This window comes from Oculina patagonica, chromosome 8 (assembly GCF_052425735.1).
Source record: "Oculina patagonica isolate OP01 chromosome 8, crgOcupat, whole genome shotgun sequence".
Lineage (NCBI taxonomy): Eukaryota > Metazoa > Cnidaria > Anthozoa > Scleractinia > Oculinidae > Oculina > Oculina patagonica.
The window spans coordinates 26,139,180-26,153,167 of record NC_135765.1 but is presented as its reverse complement, the minus strand read 5'-3'; the positions used below and the strand labels follow the sequence as shown (position 1 = coordinate 26,153,167).

At 37.3% G+C, this 13,988-nt stretch overlaps 1 protein-coding gene and 1 long non-coding RNA gene across 3 annotated transcripts in view; one reads left to right on the top strand and one right to left on the bottom strand.

Annotated features, from left to right (window-relative positions):
- Window positions 1-13,988, bottom strand: part of LOC144663701 (uncharacterized) — a 37,459-nt gene that overhangs the window by 21,119 nt on the left and 2,352 nt on the right. Inside the window, exons 3-4 of one of the 2 annotated variants that reach the window (XM_078524737.1) lie at window positions 1,301-2,419; window positions 558-943 (exon numbers count right to left, since the gene is read on the bottom strand). In XM_078524737.1, the coding sequence (XP_078380863.1) occupies window positions 686-943; window positions 1,301-2,419 (1,377 nt within the window). In that variant the 3' untranslated portion in view covers window positions 558-685. Of the gene's footprint in view, window positions 1-557; window positions 944-1,300; window positions 2,420-13,988 lie in introns of those variants that run through there. The other variant, XM_078524735.1, reaches the window with a different exon arrangement.
- On the top strand, window positions 8,666-13,902 carry LOC144663799 (uncharacterized). Its single transcript, XR_013572667.1, has 2 exons — window positions 8,666-8,816; window positions 12,683-13,902. It is a non-coding gene; the product is annotated as an uncharacterized LOC144663799 (long non-coding RNA).

The window sequence follows — 13,988 nt, the reverse complement described above, 5'->3', positions numbered from 1 at the left end:
CCCCCCTTCGAATGTGTTTTTGTCAATAAGCGCCCCTATTCCAATAAGCCCCCCAATTCTAATAAGCGGCCTCATTCTTATAAGCGCCCCTCCCTTATTGTGGATTACTGCCACTACTGAAGTCATCGACATCGAATACTAAACTCATGAACATTCACCGTATCGTACTTGCATATATTCACTGCTATAATGAACAATTCTTTTAAAAATAACTGAACTGAGTATTTGTTATTATTAGTTATTTTAATATTTATTAAAATTTTGTTTTGAACATTTGGTTGTTTCTCAAAAAATTAAATAAGCGCCCTGTCCCGAATAATCGCCCTGTCTCGAATAAGCGCCCTTCCTTGAAGGGCCAATAGTAAATAAGCGCCCCGGGCGCTAAAACGAATCATTACGGTAAGAGTAAAATTCATTTTTGATTGGAAGTTGTATATCTAGGCTAGTTTTGAAACAGAAGCAAAAAGCAACTTTGGAGATGGTCTAATGGTTGAGAAATTGAAGAAACTGTTAACAATTGAATCTGTAAACGGTAAACACAAAGAATACGTTTACATTTCAAGCGATGATCTATTTCAATCTCCAAAAATCATTTCCACTTCCCCAAAGGAAGACATTATAATTGACCTCATAACTTTGATTGTCAAATAACTTGTCAGCGTTTCCATTTGTTTTCCCTGTTGTCTTACTCTGTTTGGAATGACCAAACGTCTCCTTTGTAAATGATTTTGTCGTCTACTTCAGCATCCACCCGCCAGTAGTAAGTAAAACCTGGTTGGAGACTTTCTGAAAGGTAATGCACGTTACCATTGCTGGTGATCTTCGCACCGTACTCGGGTGACTTCGGTGTTGCTTCGGCAACTTTCGCCTTGTTCGTACCAAAGTACACGTGATGAGTCGAGGCACCGAAGGCGTTTAACCACATAACAGCGTCTCTTTCAGACTTTAAGAGAAAATAGTGAAGGTTGTAAGGTTAGTAACTTAGTGGGACTTGGTACACAGGCGAAGGGTTAGGAGGAGGGGATGTTTAATGCGAGTACGTTTTTTCACATTTGCATATATCTGGAGGCTTAACGCTTTTCATTTGTGCCGCCATAGCGTTAACAATTTTCATTTTTAACATTATTTAAATTATTTTATGTGTTTCCTCCCACGATGATCTCCCTTGAGTTAATCTGTTTTCTATTAACGTTATGACATCCCCTTAAATAATTAAAATTCCCTCTTACCTCTACCCTTAACCTTAAAAGTTTTTAACATTAACACGACGTGGAAACAAACAAGTTTTAATGTATTTCACCTTAATCGTGGTACTACCATCTGGGGGGACAGGAGTGCTGGTTTTGTAAAGCTGTCTTCCAGGAATCCAATAGTATTTACTGCTAGGATCGTAAAGGTACGGTCCAACTTTATCCTCGTTGTATTTGGAGTCTTTACGGGGGCGAAAATCCAAATTTTCCGCGTCCACCACTTCTTTGCGTACATCGCCCTCTATGTTAAAATCCACGAGGCGTCCAGGCAGACGATATGTTACACCTTTAATCTTGCCACCATTCGCAACATCGGCCGCGTTCCTCAGAACCACCGATTCCATGTTCATATCAATGGGCTCTTCGCGAAAGCGCTTAAGAACACACAAAGTGCACCCTTCGGCTCTTTTATCTCCACTCTTCTCATTCCTTCTGTCGAAGGCAAAATTGTTGAGCACTGTGTGGAACTCTCCTTTGACCATGATTCCGCCACATTTCCACACCACGTTCTTCTTTATGGTGCCGTTCTGTCCAACCTCAGGGGGCTTCTCGGAGTCGAAGCGGAGGCCAAACTTGGGGCTAGAGTGAACCCAGTTGTTTTGCAAAACACCATTTGTCTGTGCACCTCTTTGGAACTGGATGCCTGCTCCGTCGTGCAATAAAACTCCCCAGCATTGATGGTGAATGTGGTTGAGCTCGACAGTTGGGTTACGCTTACTGGGGCGGTATCCATCAAGGGCCCCGTTGAAACGCAAAGTATTTCGAATAAACCGGTCGTTTTCGCCGCTTGATATGACAGTCCCTAATCCGCCATTGGGCCTTTGCATGTTTGCCACAGACCAATCATTGTACTCAAACAGGTTGTTCTGTAGCAGCACTCCAGTACCGCTGTATTGAAGTGCAGCGCCATCGGTTCCATAAAACGTGCTGTTTATTAACTGGAAGCTGTTCTTGCGGTTCGCATGGATCACTGTCCACTGTGCAGGGTCAGTCACACCCAGCATGCGCTTGGAGTAAGAAGGGAAGTTAAAATTGATCGAATGAAAGGAGAGACCATCTATCACTTCCCGTCTGCGTGGTCGCGGTACTTTAATGGTGGTTCCAAAGAACTCCATCTGCTTGAAATGCAGATACTGACAGTTGGAAATGTTGAAAGCGTATGTCTGTACCTACCAGGATAAAAATTTTACAACAGCTTTCAAATTATAAATTTTACCAAGCTTTGATACTTATGAGCTTACTTTAATACAACTTGTAACTTTTCAGTGCCTTTTTGCCCTGTTAAAATAATATTTATACTTAAAGTTTCCAGTTGTTATTTTTTTTAATTAGTGTCCCAATTACTTTTACCACTGTTGACAGGCGTTTATTAATTCTTTCATTCACCCCCTTACTCACTCACTCATTCCTTCATTCATTTATTCGTCCATTCATTCGAGCACTCATCGTTCATTTCTTCTTGCATTACTTGCTTCCTTCATTCAGTTATTGGAAGGTATTTGGCAAAATGTCGTGCCAAATTTTTCAGTGGCGAGCAATTTATATTCTTTACCAATTTAGGCTGTAGACGGCAAACCGAGGTACTTCCCTTAGTTTTTTTTTTAGTTTTTTTTATTATTATTTTGAATAGGGAAAGTAAGAACATAGGAAGAGAATTTATCCACGGTCAGTCACAATTTTTTTCTGGCTACGGTCCTGCAATTCCAAACAGAAGTGTTCGTTATTAATTCGATTGAAATCGACAAATCTTGCTATAACCCTATTGCTTAGTTGAGAAACGCCCACATCATCTGCCAATAAATACCAAGAAAGACTACCCATGCACATTTACGTTTACGAATCCAGAGGCTTCATATAATTTTTGAGTCTAATGCTTGCGTGCGCTTTGCGCATGCGCATTAGACTCTTTGTTATATGAAAAAAGCTGTTAGCAATCCCAAGGGAATGGTTCGGGATCGATAATCGTTCGCTGTAATGTAGAAAACAATGATCAGCTGCAAGAACGGACTCCGTACGGACACGCACGATTAGTTTCAATTAAAAACAGCCAATCAGCGACACGTGTTCCCACGCATAATTAAAAGTTCTTTCTCAAGTCACGATTATTCAACACTTGAACAGGACGTAATAATTTTCCAGTTAAGACATTTGTAAGCTTTTTGTGAAAATAAATCTTCGTTTTCAGTTCAGTTAAGCACTTGTGTTTTCGTCTTGCTTAAAAAGCAAGACGTCTTTGAGAAAAAATATTTCGACGGCGACTCGCGTTTATTTACACAATGCGACCAAATATTTATTTTGTTTTAAAAAATAGAAAACTTTACCTCGTATTTTGTATTTAAGTCATTCGAATTTTGACCAATTTTTTCTTTACAGTGCAAACAAAAACCTTCAAAAATAAAAGATGTACATGGATAAATGTAAATCAAGTTACGCGACTAAATCAAAATGCGTTTGTTTGGCCGCTTTGCAGTATTACACTGTCCCGGCCTTTGCCATACAACGCGTTCCAAACTAAAATGTGGCGTTCCAATTTGGAAAAATTCCGCTCAAAGTTACCATAACCTGCTGAAATAATTTGTTATTCCGAACGATATGGCCTTATTGCACTGAGGAAAATTGTCATTCCGTCAAGTACAGGGTTTTAAGACATAACTTTTTCCCTATTCCGACAAATCGCCACGTTACCTTTTGTACCTCTCAAGACCTCAATAACTTTTTGAGAATTTTTGACACCCCTCAAGAGCTCACTAAAAATTTTCAGAAATTCTGAAAAATACTTAGGCCTTCAAAATTTTTGACTCTCCTCAAGAGCTCACTAAAAAATTCAGAAATTCTGAATTTTTTGACTCCTTAAGACCTCACCAAATTAAAAAATCAGAAATTCTGAAAAAGACTTAAACTTTCAGAATGTTTGACACTCCTCAAAAGCTCACTGAAAAATTCAGAATTTCTGAAAAAATTTTAAGCTTTCAGAATTTTTAACACTCCTGAAGAGCTCACTAAAAAATTCAGAAATTCTGAAAAAAAAACTTTAGCTTTGAGAATTTGTAACACTCCTCAATAGCTGACTAAAAAATTCATACATGTACATTCTGTTACAGAATTTCTGACACCCTTGAGGACCTAAAAAAAATTCAAAAATTCTGTTGCCCCCAAAATTAAATTTAAATTTTGTGAAGCCAGGAGGAGATCTACATGTACATGCAATAGAACAAACACTCTATAATTTAAAAAAGATAAATAATATTCACCTCAACCCAACCCTTCAAATAAAAGAACAGGCTTGTAGAAGTCGGATAACCCATTGTAAGCAATGATTTCTATAGGCACATAAATAACATTTCAAAAGTTTTTATTTTTGCTGCACACATTTAACAAAATGCCACCTATATTGTACATGTAGTCTATGGACAGGCTTCCTAATAAGGTACTGTAAAATTCTGGTTGTAAGCCCTGGGCATACTCAATTCGTAAGGAGTCTTGGGTGGGCTTACAAATTGCGAGGCTTATGTTTCTGGGTGATTAGGTGAAATAAAAATATAGTTTTTTTGTAACATTTCAAATGATCCACGACAAAGTTCATGAGTTATGTTTTGAAGTCATAAAGTGAAAATAAAGCAACATTTAGCTCTGTTCAGTACTGTCACTGGGGGCTTGTATCCTTAGCCTTATAGCCGGATTTATTCTTTCCTTTCTGGAAGTTCCAGGTTGGGTCTATAACAAGGAAGCTTTTAGGCAAAGGGGCTTATAACCAGAATTCTTCAGTATAGGACAAATAATCTTTCCCCCGAGACCATGCTCAGCTCTATTCCTTCACCCTTTTGGCCTATACATGTACATTATTTTATTTCTACAAGGAAGCCTGCAAACAGGCTGTTTTAGTGCTGGAGAATTGCATGTATTGTAACCTAGTGTCCTAGCTACAGGTAATAATATTACTACGTAAACTGTGAAATGCATGTACAATGTACTGGTAAATAAACCCAAAAGATGAACAGACATTAGCTCACAAAACTCCCTGACTATCCCTAATAAATAATGTTTCCTTGACCAAATATACACTGTAGGTATAAAACCATTTTTTGAGTTGCAACATGCACTGATATTACTGTAATCTTGGACATCAGCCTTTCATAAGAGGGCACATTTTTCTTCAAACTTCACTTAGAAAAGATTGTTTGCTTCACGAAACAAATATCACTGCATATTTTAACATCAAATGGAGTTTGTTTATCTACAGTTTGTACATGACCTGTATAACATGTATGAAAATATTCATTCAAATGGGGGATCACTTTATGTTACCATGAATTTTATTGCCAAATTTCATGAAAGAAATGTGAATGGCAGATTCCAAATTCAAAATTTCATGTTGAGCTTCCACAATCTACTATTGTTCTCTCTGGCTTAGAAGTTCTAAAAGTCCATTCCCTGCTTCTCAACCAAAAAAGAAAATCCTAGGAATACAGTAAAAAACTGTGAGTAAGAACCTAGGTTTTTCCAGGTTAGCCTAAACAGGTTCTTACATAAATGGTAGTGAACACAAATTTAAGCTATTTAGGTTCTAGTAGGTTAAATTTCATTGTTGCTTATAGAATATTAATTTAAGGGTGATATTCTTCCTATTATTTGTGTATTAAATTTGCATACCTGACAAGTGTTTCTTTAAAAATGAAGCACTAATCCATCACAACATGACATTGTATACATGTACAGTAAAGCCTTGTCCTACCTTAACTTATTTTTCCCAAAAGCAAACATATTTTTAATCAACTTTAGAAAGTAAGAACCTGTTTTTAAATTTTAGGTTCTTACTTGCAGGTTTTTACATATCTTGAAATGATCCAGAATCCCCAAGTGCTTTGTAAAAATAGTATGGAATCACTGACTAGAGACAAACTCAGAATTTTTATAGGCCTGAAGGCTTTGTACACTCTAGGCATACTCACAGATATTGAAATGGAGACTTGTTAGAAAGTTTTTTTTACAAGTCATATATTACGAGAATAACACTGTCACAAATGCCCCAGGTTCAATTCTAACATGCCTAAACTGATACCTTTGATTGGCATACATGTATGAATTTATAGTTGTTTAAAATCAGACTTAGCTCCTTGCTGTTTTCTGAATAGATGCAAAACTGCTGCAGTCATATAAAACTGTTGTTTGTACTTTTTCTGTGTTTTCTTGTGTTACTTTAACCTGAAAAAATATAAAAAGCAAATGAATTCCACATTTACATGTAGCTTTAGGTAATTAAGGTCATTGCCCTGTTTTGCATTGCGCATCCTTACTGCGCAGAATTTTGCGTGTAACTAGCGCGCGCGCGAGCACATCAACAACATGGCGGCTTTTTTCTATGCGGCTTAGTCCGCGAGAGAAGTAAATTGTCATATTTTGGGTGTAGCGATCAAATTCTTTCTGTAAAATGAAAACAGATCAATTCATGTGTTTGAAAAATAAATTATCGCTGAAAAAGTGTACTTTGCCAGTACTCGCAGAGGAATTATAAAGGAATTATATGAAATATACATGGTTGTCCTGCTCCTAAACGAATCTGGTGACCCCCCTTTTTTATTTCAAAATTTTAGTTCCCTTGAAGTAATAAACCAGTAGGCGAAGTTTGGTTAAAAATCTATGTTCAGTTTAATTTCGGAGCAATGACCTTAACATGTAGTATTAAAGAATTATTAGGGCCTGTTTGCATCGAAGTCGGGTGTCAAGCTAAAAGAGCTACCATACATGTAGGCGAGCCAACTTTTCAAAACTTTCTGTAAAAAATCCATTGAAGCATTTACATGCTAGACAGGAAACCCACCTAACGCTTACCGGGGCAGTCGGCCTGCTTGCCCAGGGCACCCTCTTATGCGGGATAGCCTTTTGCCATGTACAGTGTAAACCGTTATGCCTGGGCTATCACAGCTTGCTGGGGATAAGTCTTTGCATGTGTTCTAAAATTAAATTTATTTTGAAGTTTACGGCATAAAATGTATAAATTCTTGACCAAAACAGTGCTCTTAAACCGAAATTACATCAAATTATTTTTATCTGTAGGCTGGTAAATATTTCTTTCCGCAACAGCTTATTATTACACATCACACATCCTACACATGTAAATGAAGAGGCGGGGTATAGCAAAGATATTGTTGTCATCACCTACATGTATTACCGGTAAGCAATTTATTGGATGAGGTTGAGCATGATATGATATTTGTGAATTATCAAAACCGAGATCTGTGTTAATTCATGATATCATGCGAAAAACCAAATTCAATAATTGTTTTATTGTACGTTTTCAAACAATTTGCAAACAAAGACTTTTATCTGATGCAAAATGGCTTTAATTCAAAATAAGCACTAACATAATGTGGTTCCTCCAGGTTCTTCTCCCTCAAATAACCATTCAGATTTTTTACACTTGTTTTTGCTGTTTTCTTTAGTGTTTTTAGAATCTTTGTTCTCGATCAAAACTTTCAATTCCTCATTGGAAACGCAGGCGATTCGCTCAGTCATACTTTCAAAAGTTTGACAGCGCTAACATTGCAGGGATGAGGGGCTTGGAAATGCTGCAGATATTGGGTTATCATGTCAAGTTCACATGTTACTGTATATTGACTGATTGCTCTCGACCAATCACATGTTTCAAAGTAATTCTAATGTATAATAATGTTATTTATGTGCCAACAAGAAAACTATTGACTAGCGAAACAAAGAGTTCTTTTGTTCAACTTGTTGGACATTTAAAAAACAAAGGCAATGTCTGTAAACAGATATCTTCCCTATTCTGCAATCGCTCCTCGGGAAAAGTGCCTATTGAGTTATACCTCGTTCTCAAAGCGTTCCGACGCATGTAAATGAAGTGGTGGGGTATTCTCAAATTTCTGCAATCGTTCCGACTATTTGTGCGACAAAATGGCGGATAATACAATGGTCGAATATTTGAGCAATGTAGTTTGTGTGAATGAAATGATTGCCTCTGCCGCCAGTTACGTGAAAGACTAAACCTAAGCTTAAAGCTCTGGTTGGTTTTAAGAAGATGTACATATAAAAGCTCTACTCACCAAAACACTTTGTAAACGACCAAGACTGACATGGTGTACATGTTGCACGGTGTTCTACTGACACTTCAAAGCACAAGGACTTTGATCGGCTCCAAGAATCCCAAGCTTCTGTTCACTATTTCCATTTCACACAAGATTTATAAAGCATGATCTGTTATCCTAAACGTGATTAATACTATAAGAAACGCTTTACAGTTTTGTAAACAAACCGTGTTGAACGAGCAGCATAATTCAAATCGAGCGGGTCGAAAACGAAACGATTCAACGAATTCAATAGTCACGTGGGAGGATTAGAGTACCATGATTGGTTAAGCCAGAGAAATCCGCTGGAGAATTCAACTGCAGACTCAAGAATGACCGTTTTTTAGGGGGCGGATCAAAGTTACGGATGGCAAAGATTTCTGCAATTATGGCGAAGGAATTACGTATCTATTGCTCAGTGTACATGCTTAAGTTTTCGAAAATATGAAGGATAGAAGTCTCTTCTTAATCACAATGCATATAGGTGAGTAGAAAATGTATTTTTTGTTACTGGTCTTTTCGCCAACCTATAAGTGCCTGTAATCTCTAATTCCTCGTTCCTTTAGCTTTCGGCAAGGCTTTCGGCACATATGAATTTGCCAGATATTTTGAAATCGCCCTAGTGTTACCTAATGCTCCTTGAAACGGCCCTTTTGCGAAACTACACGGTACTTGTTGACGAAACGACAGGTATCAACCGAAAGGACAGAGAGATCGATAAGCATGCAATGTTATCAGTTGATGTCTATGTGTATTCAAGCTTTTAAATTCATTGAACTCTTGAACTAGTTTATTGATTTTTAAATATCGATTAGCTTTGTTGGAATTCACCGATTCAGAGATATAGATTGTTGTATTGAGTAAGAGGCAATGTACATGTATGAGCACAGGCACGCAGACAATCCTCTGTATTTGAGGCCGCGTAACGTGCATTATCAAAGCATCACAGTACCCGCTACATTTATTTGATCTCACACGTTCACTGTACTTGATCGATCTCGGCTTGAGTCATTCTAAGAAATGCTCCATAAAATACTGAATTTTGCATCTTTCAATCACAAACGTTGATCTGCTGTAAGCCAGATAAATATAGTTCACTTACCTTTTATCGTTTTGTGAACTTTTGTGTTTTTATGAGGTTTTCCTCGCTAGCTGTCACCGCCCCCAACATAAGTAAGAGAAAGAGACTGTCTCTTTCTCTTATGTGCTTTTGTTGGGGGTGGTGATGGCTAGCAAGGAATAAAAACCTCATAAAATCACAAAAGTTCACAAATAATGATGCCTATGAGTGATGTCCATGTCACGCGACCTCAAACACAGAGGATTGTCTGCCTTTGGTATGAGCTCATACTGTAAAATTCTGGCTATACAGTAAAAACCTGTGAATAAGAACCTAACATACACTGTATAAGAGCCTGTTAGGCTAACAATTGCAAATAAGACACCATTTTTATAATAACCTATTAAGCGTCAAATTTGGAAACATGCATTTTGGAACTAATTTTGGACAAAGCATTACTTTGCATGTACAGTTGTATATACACTGCAATGTCATATTCTGAATGATAAGAGCTTTATACAGTATTTACATACCGTAAGCAATTACCAGTATGTGGTATGCAAATTTCCGAATACCACTAAAAGTTCTATATGCATCAATGTAATTTTTTTTTAGAAAACAATAACCTGAATAGCCCAAATTTGTGTTAATTGCCATTTAGATAAGAATCTGCTTAGGCTAACGTGGAGTAGGTTCTTACTTATGGGTTTTTTATGTACAGTATGCCCCCCTGGTTATACATGTACATGTAGGCCCAACTACCAGAAAACAAAAATATATATCTGGTTATAAGCTCCTCCCCTCCCCCTGAACATAAGCCCTTTTCTGCTGGATGACAGTACTGAACATGCCATGGCTACATGTGCATGTAAATGTTTCTTTATAAAGACTCTTAGTCTGTGTACAGTTGCCCCACTCCGCTCCAAAAAATCGCGAAGGGAAAGTCTGTGTTATGGCGTCCATAAATTTAAATCGTCATTAATTTAAATTTTACATAAATCTGTGTGTCTGGTTGACTGGATTTGAATCATGCGGTTCCAAATATAACACAACAAACAAGGGAGAGAAAAAATCATCGAGCTCAAACACAAAGCACTAGATTGATAAAATCCAAGGAGCAAAATGTTTACAGCAAAAAATCTCTAAAACCAACCTTTTTCGTTCTCGAAGTAAAGCTACAAAAAATTTTGGCGAAGCCAGGCAAACCAGACAAAGATAGTGTCATTCATACAATACATCGCGGTATCACGATTATTTAATCTAAGTAATCATTTGCCTTCACGGATAAATTCCAGAGCTTGTCCTTCCAAACCAAACATTTTCAAATCGAAATGAGCCAAAACAAACAGCACTAACGAAAGACTATGTGGCACATTTAGGGCCTGTTTACATGGAGGTGGGGGACCCCGGGTAGGTAAAGGAAACCGGCCCAGCCGTGGTAGAAAATTAGCTCGCATTTACATGCAGTCTTATCACCTCGGGATCCCGGTATGACATTTACACAAGGTTAGCACGTAAACAGACAAAATGACTTCGTATATTATTTTCTCTCGTTCCTTTTAGTAGTTTCATAGACTCGATAACTGAACTTCAGAGGGGAATTCGGGTAGGTAAAGGAAACCGGCCAAGCCGTGGTCGAAAATTAGCTTGCATTTACATGCAGTCTTATCACCTCGGGATCCTGGGATGACATTTACACGAGGTTAGCACGTAAACAGACAAAATGACTTCGTATATTATTTTCTCTCGTTCCTTTTAGTGGTTTCATAGGCTGGATAACTGAACTTCAGAGCCGAATTCGTTTTTGGGAAAATCGAAGGCAATACAATGACATATTTTGGTAAAGACTTCCATTGAAATTGCATTTTGTTTTGTAATCTTTTATATTTACGGTTGATTTCTCTCATCTTGTGCTTTCGACCGATTATTTGACTAGGCAAAGTATTAGAAGTCGAAGCAGTTGTCGAAGTCATTGTTGTTTATATTCGAAGCATGAGACTCGCTCGGGCCTACGCTTGATGCTTCACTTTCACTTTTAATTCTTCAAGCATCTTTTCGCACTGCCGTTCCACATTGGGGCAGATGAAGCTATAGGAAAATCTCGCCGGGTTTGCAGCCGTAGATAAAGCCGTAGGCAGCCATATCTTGTGTAGTTTGCATTTACCGCACTTTCAGATTAACCTGATGAGTCGTCCCTAGGTAGGCAGTTTACCTCACGTTGAAGCGTTTACCTTGCAAAACACGACCCCGGCTAGGAGGACCGACCCCACCTATCATGTAAACGCGATCGAGTAAAAATGAGAGTTTATATGGTCAGGCAGGTTACCCCACCGAGGCGGGTTACCTCAACTACAGCTGCTTTGCGCCCTAAAAGGCTCGCTTCGCTCGCTTATTTACTGGAAAATTCGTGAGGTCGACTTGTGGCAAGTCTAATTTTGCCCTTCACAAACAAGTGAGAGGCAAAAGGCTGTACAGATTGAATGCTCGCGGTAGGCTGAAATAATTTGGAATGCGACAAGCTATCACCCGCATAAATTATGTATGGTTTTTGTGTAAGTGCCAATCAGATCATTTTCCACACATTCCGGGAAAATCACCCACAGCCGAACACAATTAAGAACGCCATAACACAGATGTCCGTTCCACAATTTGTTGTTTGCAGAGCGAGATGGCTGTACACAGGCCAAATTTTAAATAAATTTAAAAAAATGTATTTCAAGGTGCGTTTACACGATAGAGAAAATTGGGTATGGACCCGTCAGAAAATTGGTCCGGACCTGACGATTTTTGTAGAGAAACAGTCAAATCAAAACGGGGCCATAGGCCATAGGCCCCGTTTTGATTTGACTGTTTCTCTACAAAAATGGCCAGGTCCAGACCAAGTTTTTGACGGGTCCATACCCAATTTTCTCTATCGTGTAAACGCCCCTTTAGTCAACACTGTTGTGTATGGAAACTCAGATGGCTCAGCGATTTTCATTTGTATTTGCATTTTCACTAGGGTTTTTCAATGTTTTTTGCTCTTAGTGATGATTTGCTTATGGTTTTAGTTTTCATTTTTATTTCTTTTCTGTTATTACTGAGCATAAATGTATATCCATGCTCAAAATAGAATTCATGTGTAATAAATGACTTATGATATTTCTGTCTCAAGCTTTTTTTTTTTATGAAAATGAATTAGAACAAAAATAAGTTTAAGTTCACATCTAAATAAACCCAGTCATTTGTAACTACTACTATTTTTTTTATTTGTGACATGCAAATAACTACAGCATGCCTTTTTAATTCAGGTTTAGATATGTAGGCCACCACAGCAACATGAAATCCTATTGAAACTGTCATTGTCCATCTGGAGAATATTAAGATGAAAAGTCAGTGGCTGAAAGAGTAAGGAAGTGAAGCTGAGTTATTGGAAAGGGAAAGTAAAGTCTACAGAATGACCCAAAGAGCTGGACACTGGGTTGATGACCTCCTCAAGACTTGTATTGGTAATAGTCTTGATTTCAGTTAACTGAGGATTAGCATGCCATCTTCATTATAGTGGTTTGTGACCTTACAATAAATGATAATAATTTAAATGTGCACATGTATAGGTTTATTTTGAATATGCTTTGACATGCATGACTGTGTAAAATACATGCACATGTAGCTGCCACAAGCTCATTGTTTTAAAATACTGTTCTATGCACAGAATATAAATAAGTTGGACTATGTCAAAAGGGACAAGGCTTGTAGGTTTTGTTGAAAGATCAGGATATCTTATTCTCCTTTATACAGTAAAAGAAGGTTGAATTTAAAAAAAATTTCTCAGAATGTTTGAACTTTCGATTTAGATTATTAGAAAGATTAGAATTTTTGAACTCTTTTTGGGGTCATTAGGGACATTGAGATCTTAAGGGTCATCAAAATTTATCTTAGAATTAATATATTTTTAATGAGGGCTTAAGGGTGTTCAGAATTTCTAAAAGTTCTGTTTTAGGGACGGCTTTATTGTGTTCAGAATTTCTGAGAGTTTTAGTGTGAGCTTTATCATATTCAGAATTTCTGAAAGTTTTAGTGGGAGCTGTATCGTTTTCAGAATTTCTGAAAGTTTTAGTGAGAGCTGTATCGTTTTCAGAATTTCTGAAAGTTTTATTGAGAGCTGTATCGTTTTCAGAATTTCTGAAAGTTTTAGTGTGAGCTTTATCATATTCAGAATTTCTGAAAGTTTAAGTGAGGACTTTATAGTTTTCAGAATTTCTGAAAGTTTTAGTATGGAGCTTTATCGTATTCAGAATTTATGAAAGTTTTAGTGAGAGATTTATCGTATTCAGAATTTCTGAAAATTTTAGTGTGAGTTGTATCGTTTTCAGAATTTCTGAAAATTTTAGTGAGGACTTGTTCGTTTTCAGAATTTCTGAAAGATTTAGTGAGGACTTGATCGTTTTCAGAATTTCTGAAAGTTTTAGTGAGGACTTATTTGTAATAAAGAAATCCACTCGGAAGAATTTTGTACTTCCGAGCAAACACAGTTGTCTTTCTTCTTAATTTTAGCGTAATATTTGGATTCAGGGCAAATGATGAAAATATTACTTTAAATAAAGTGGTAATTTTGCT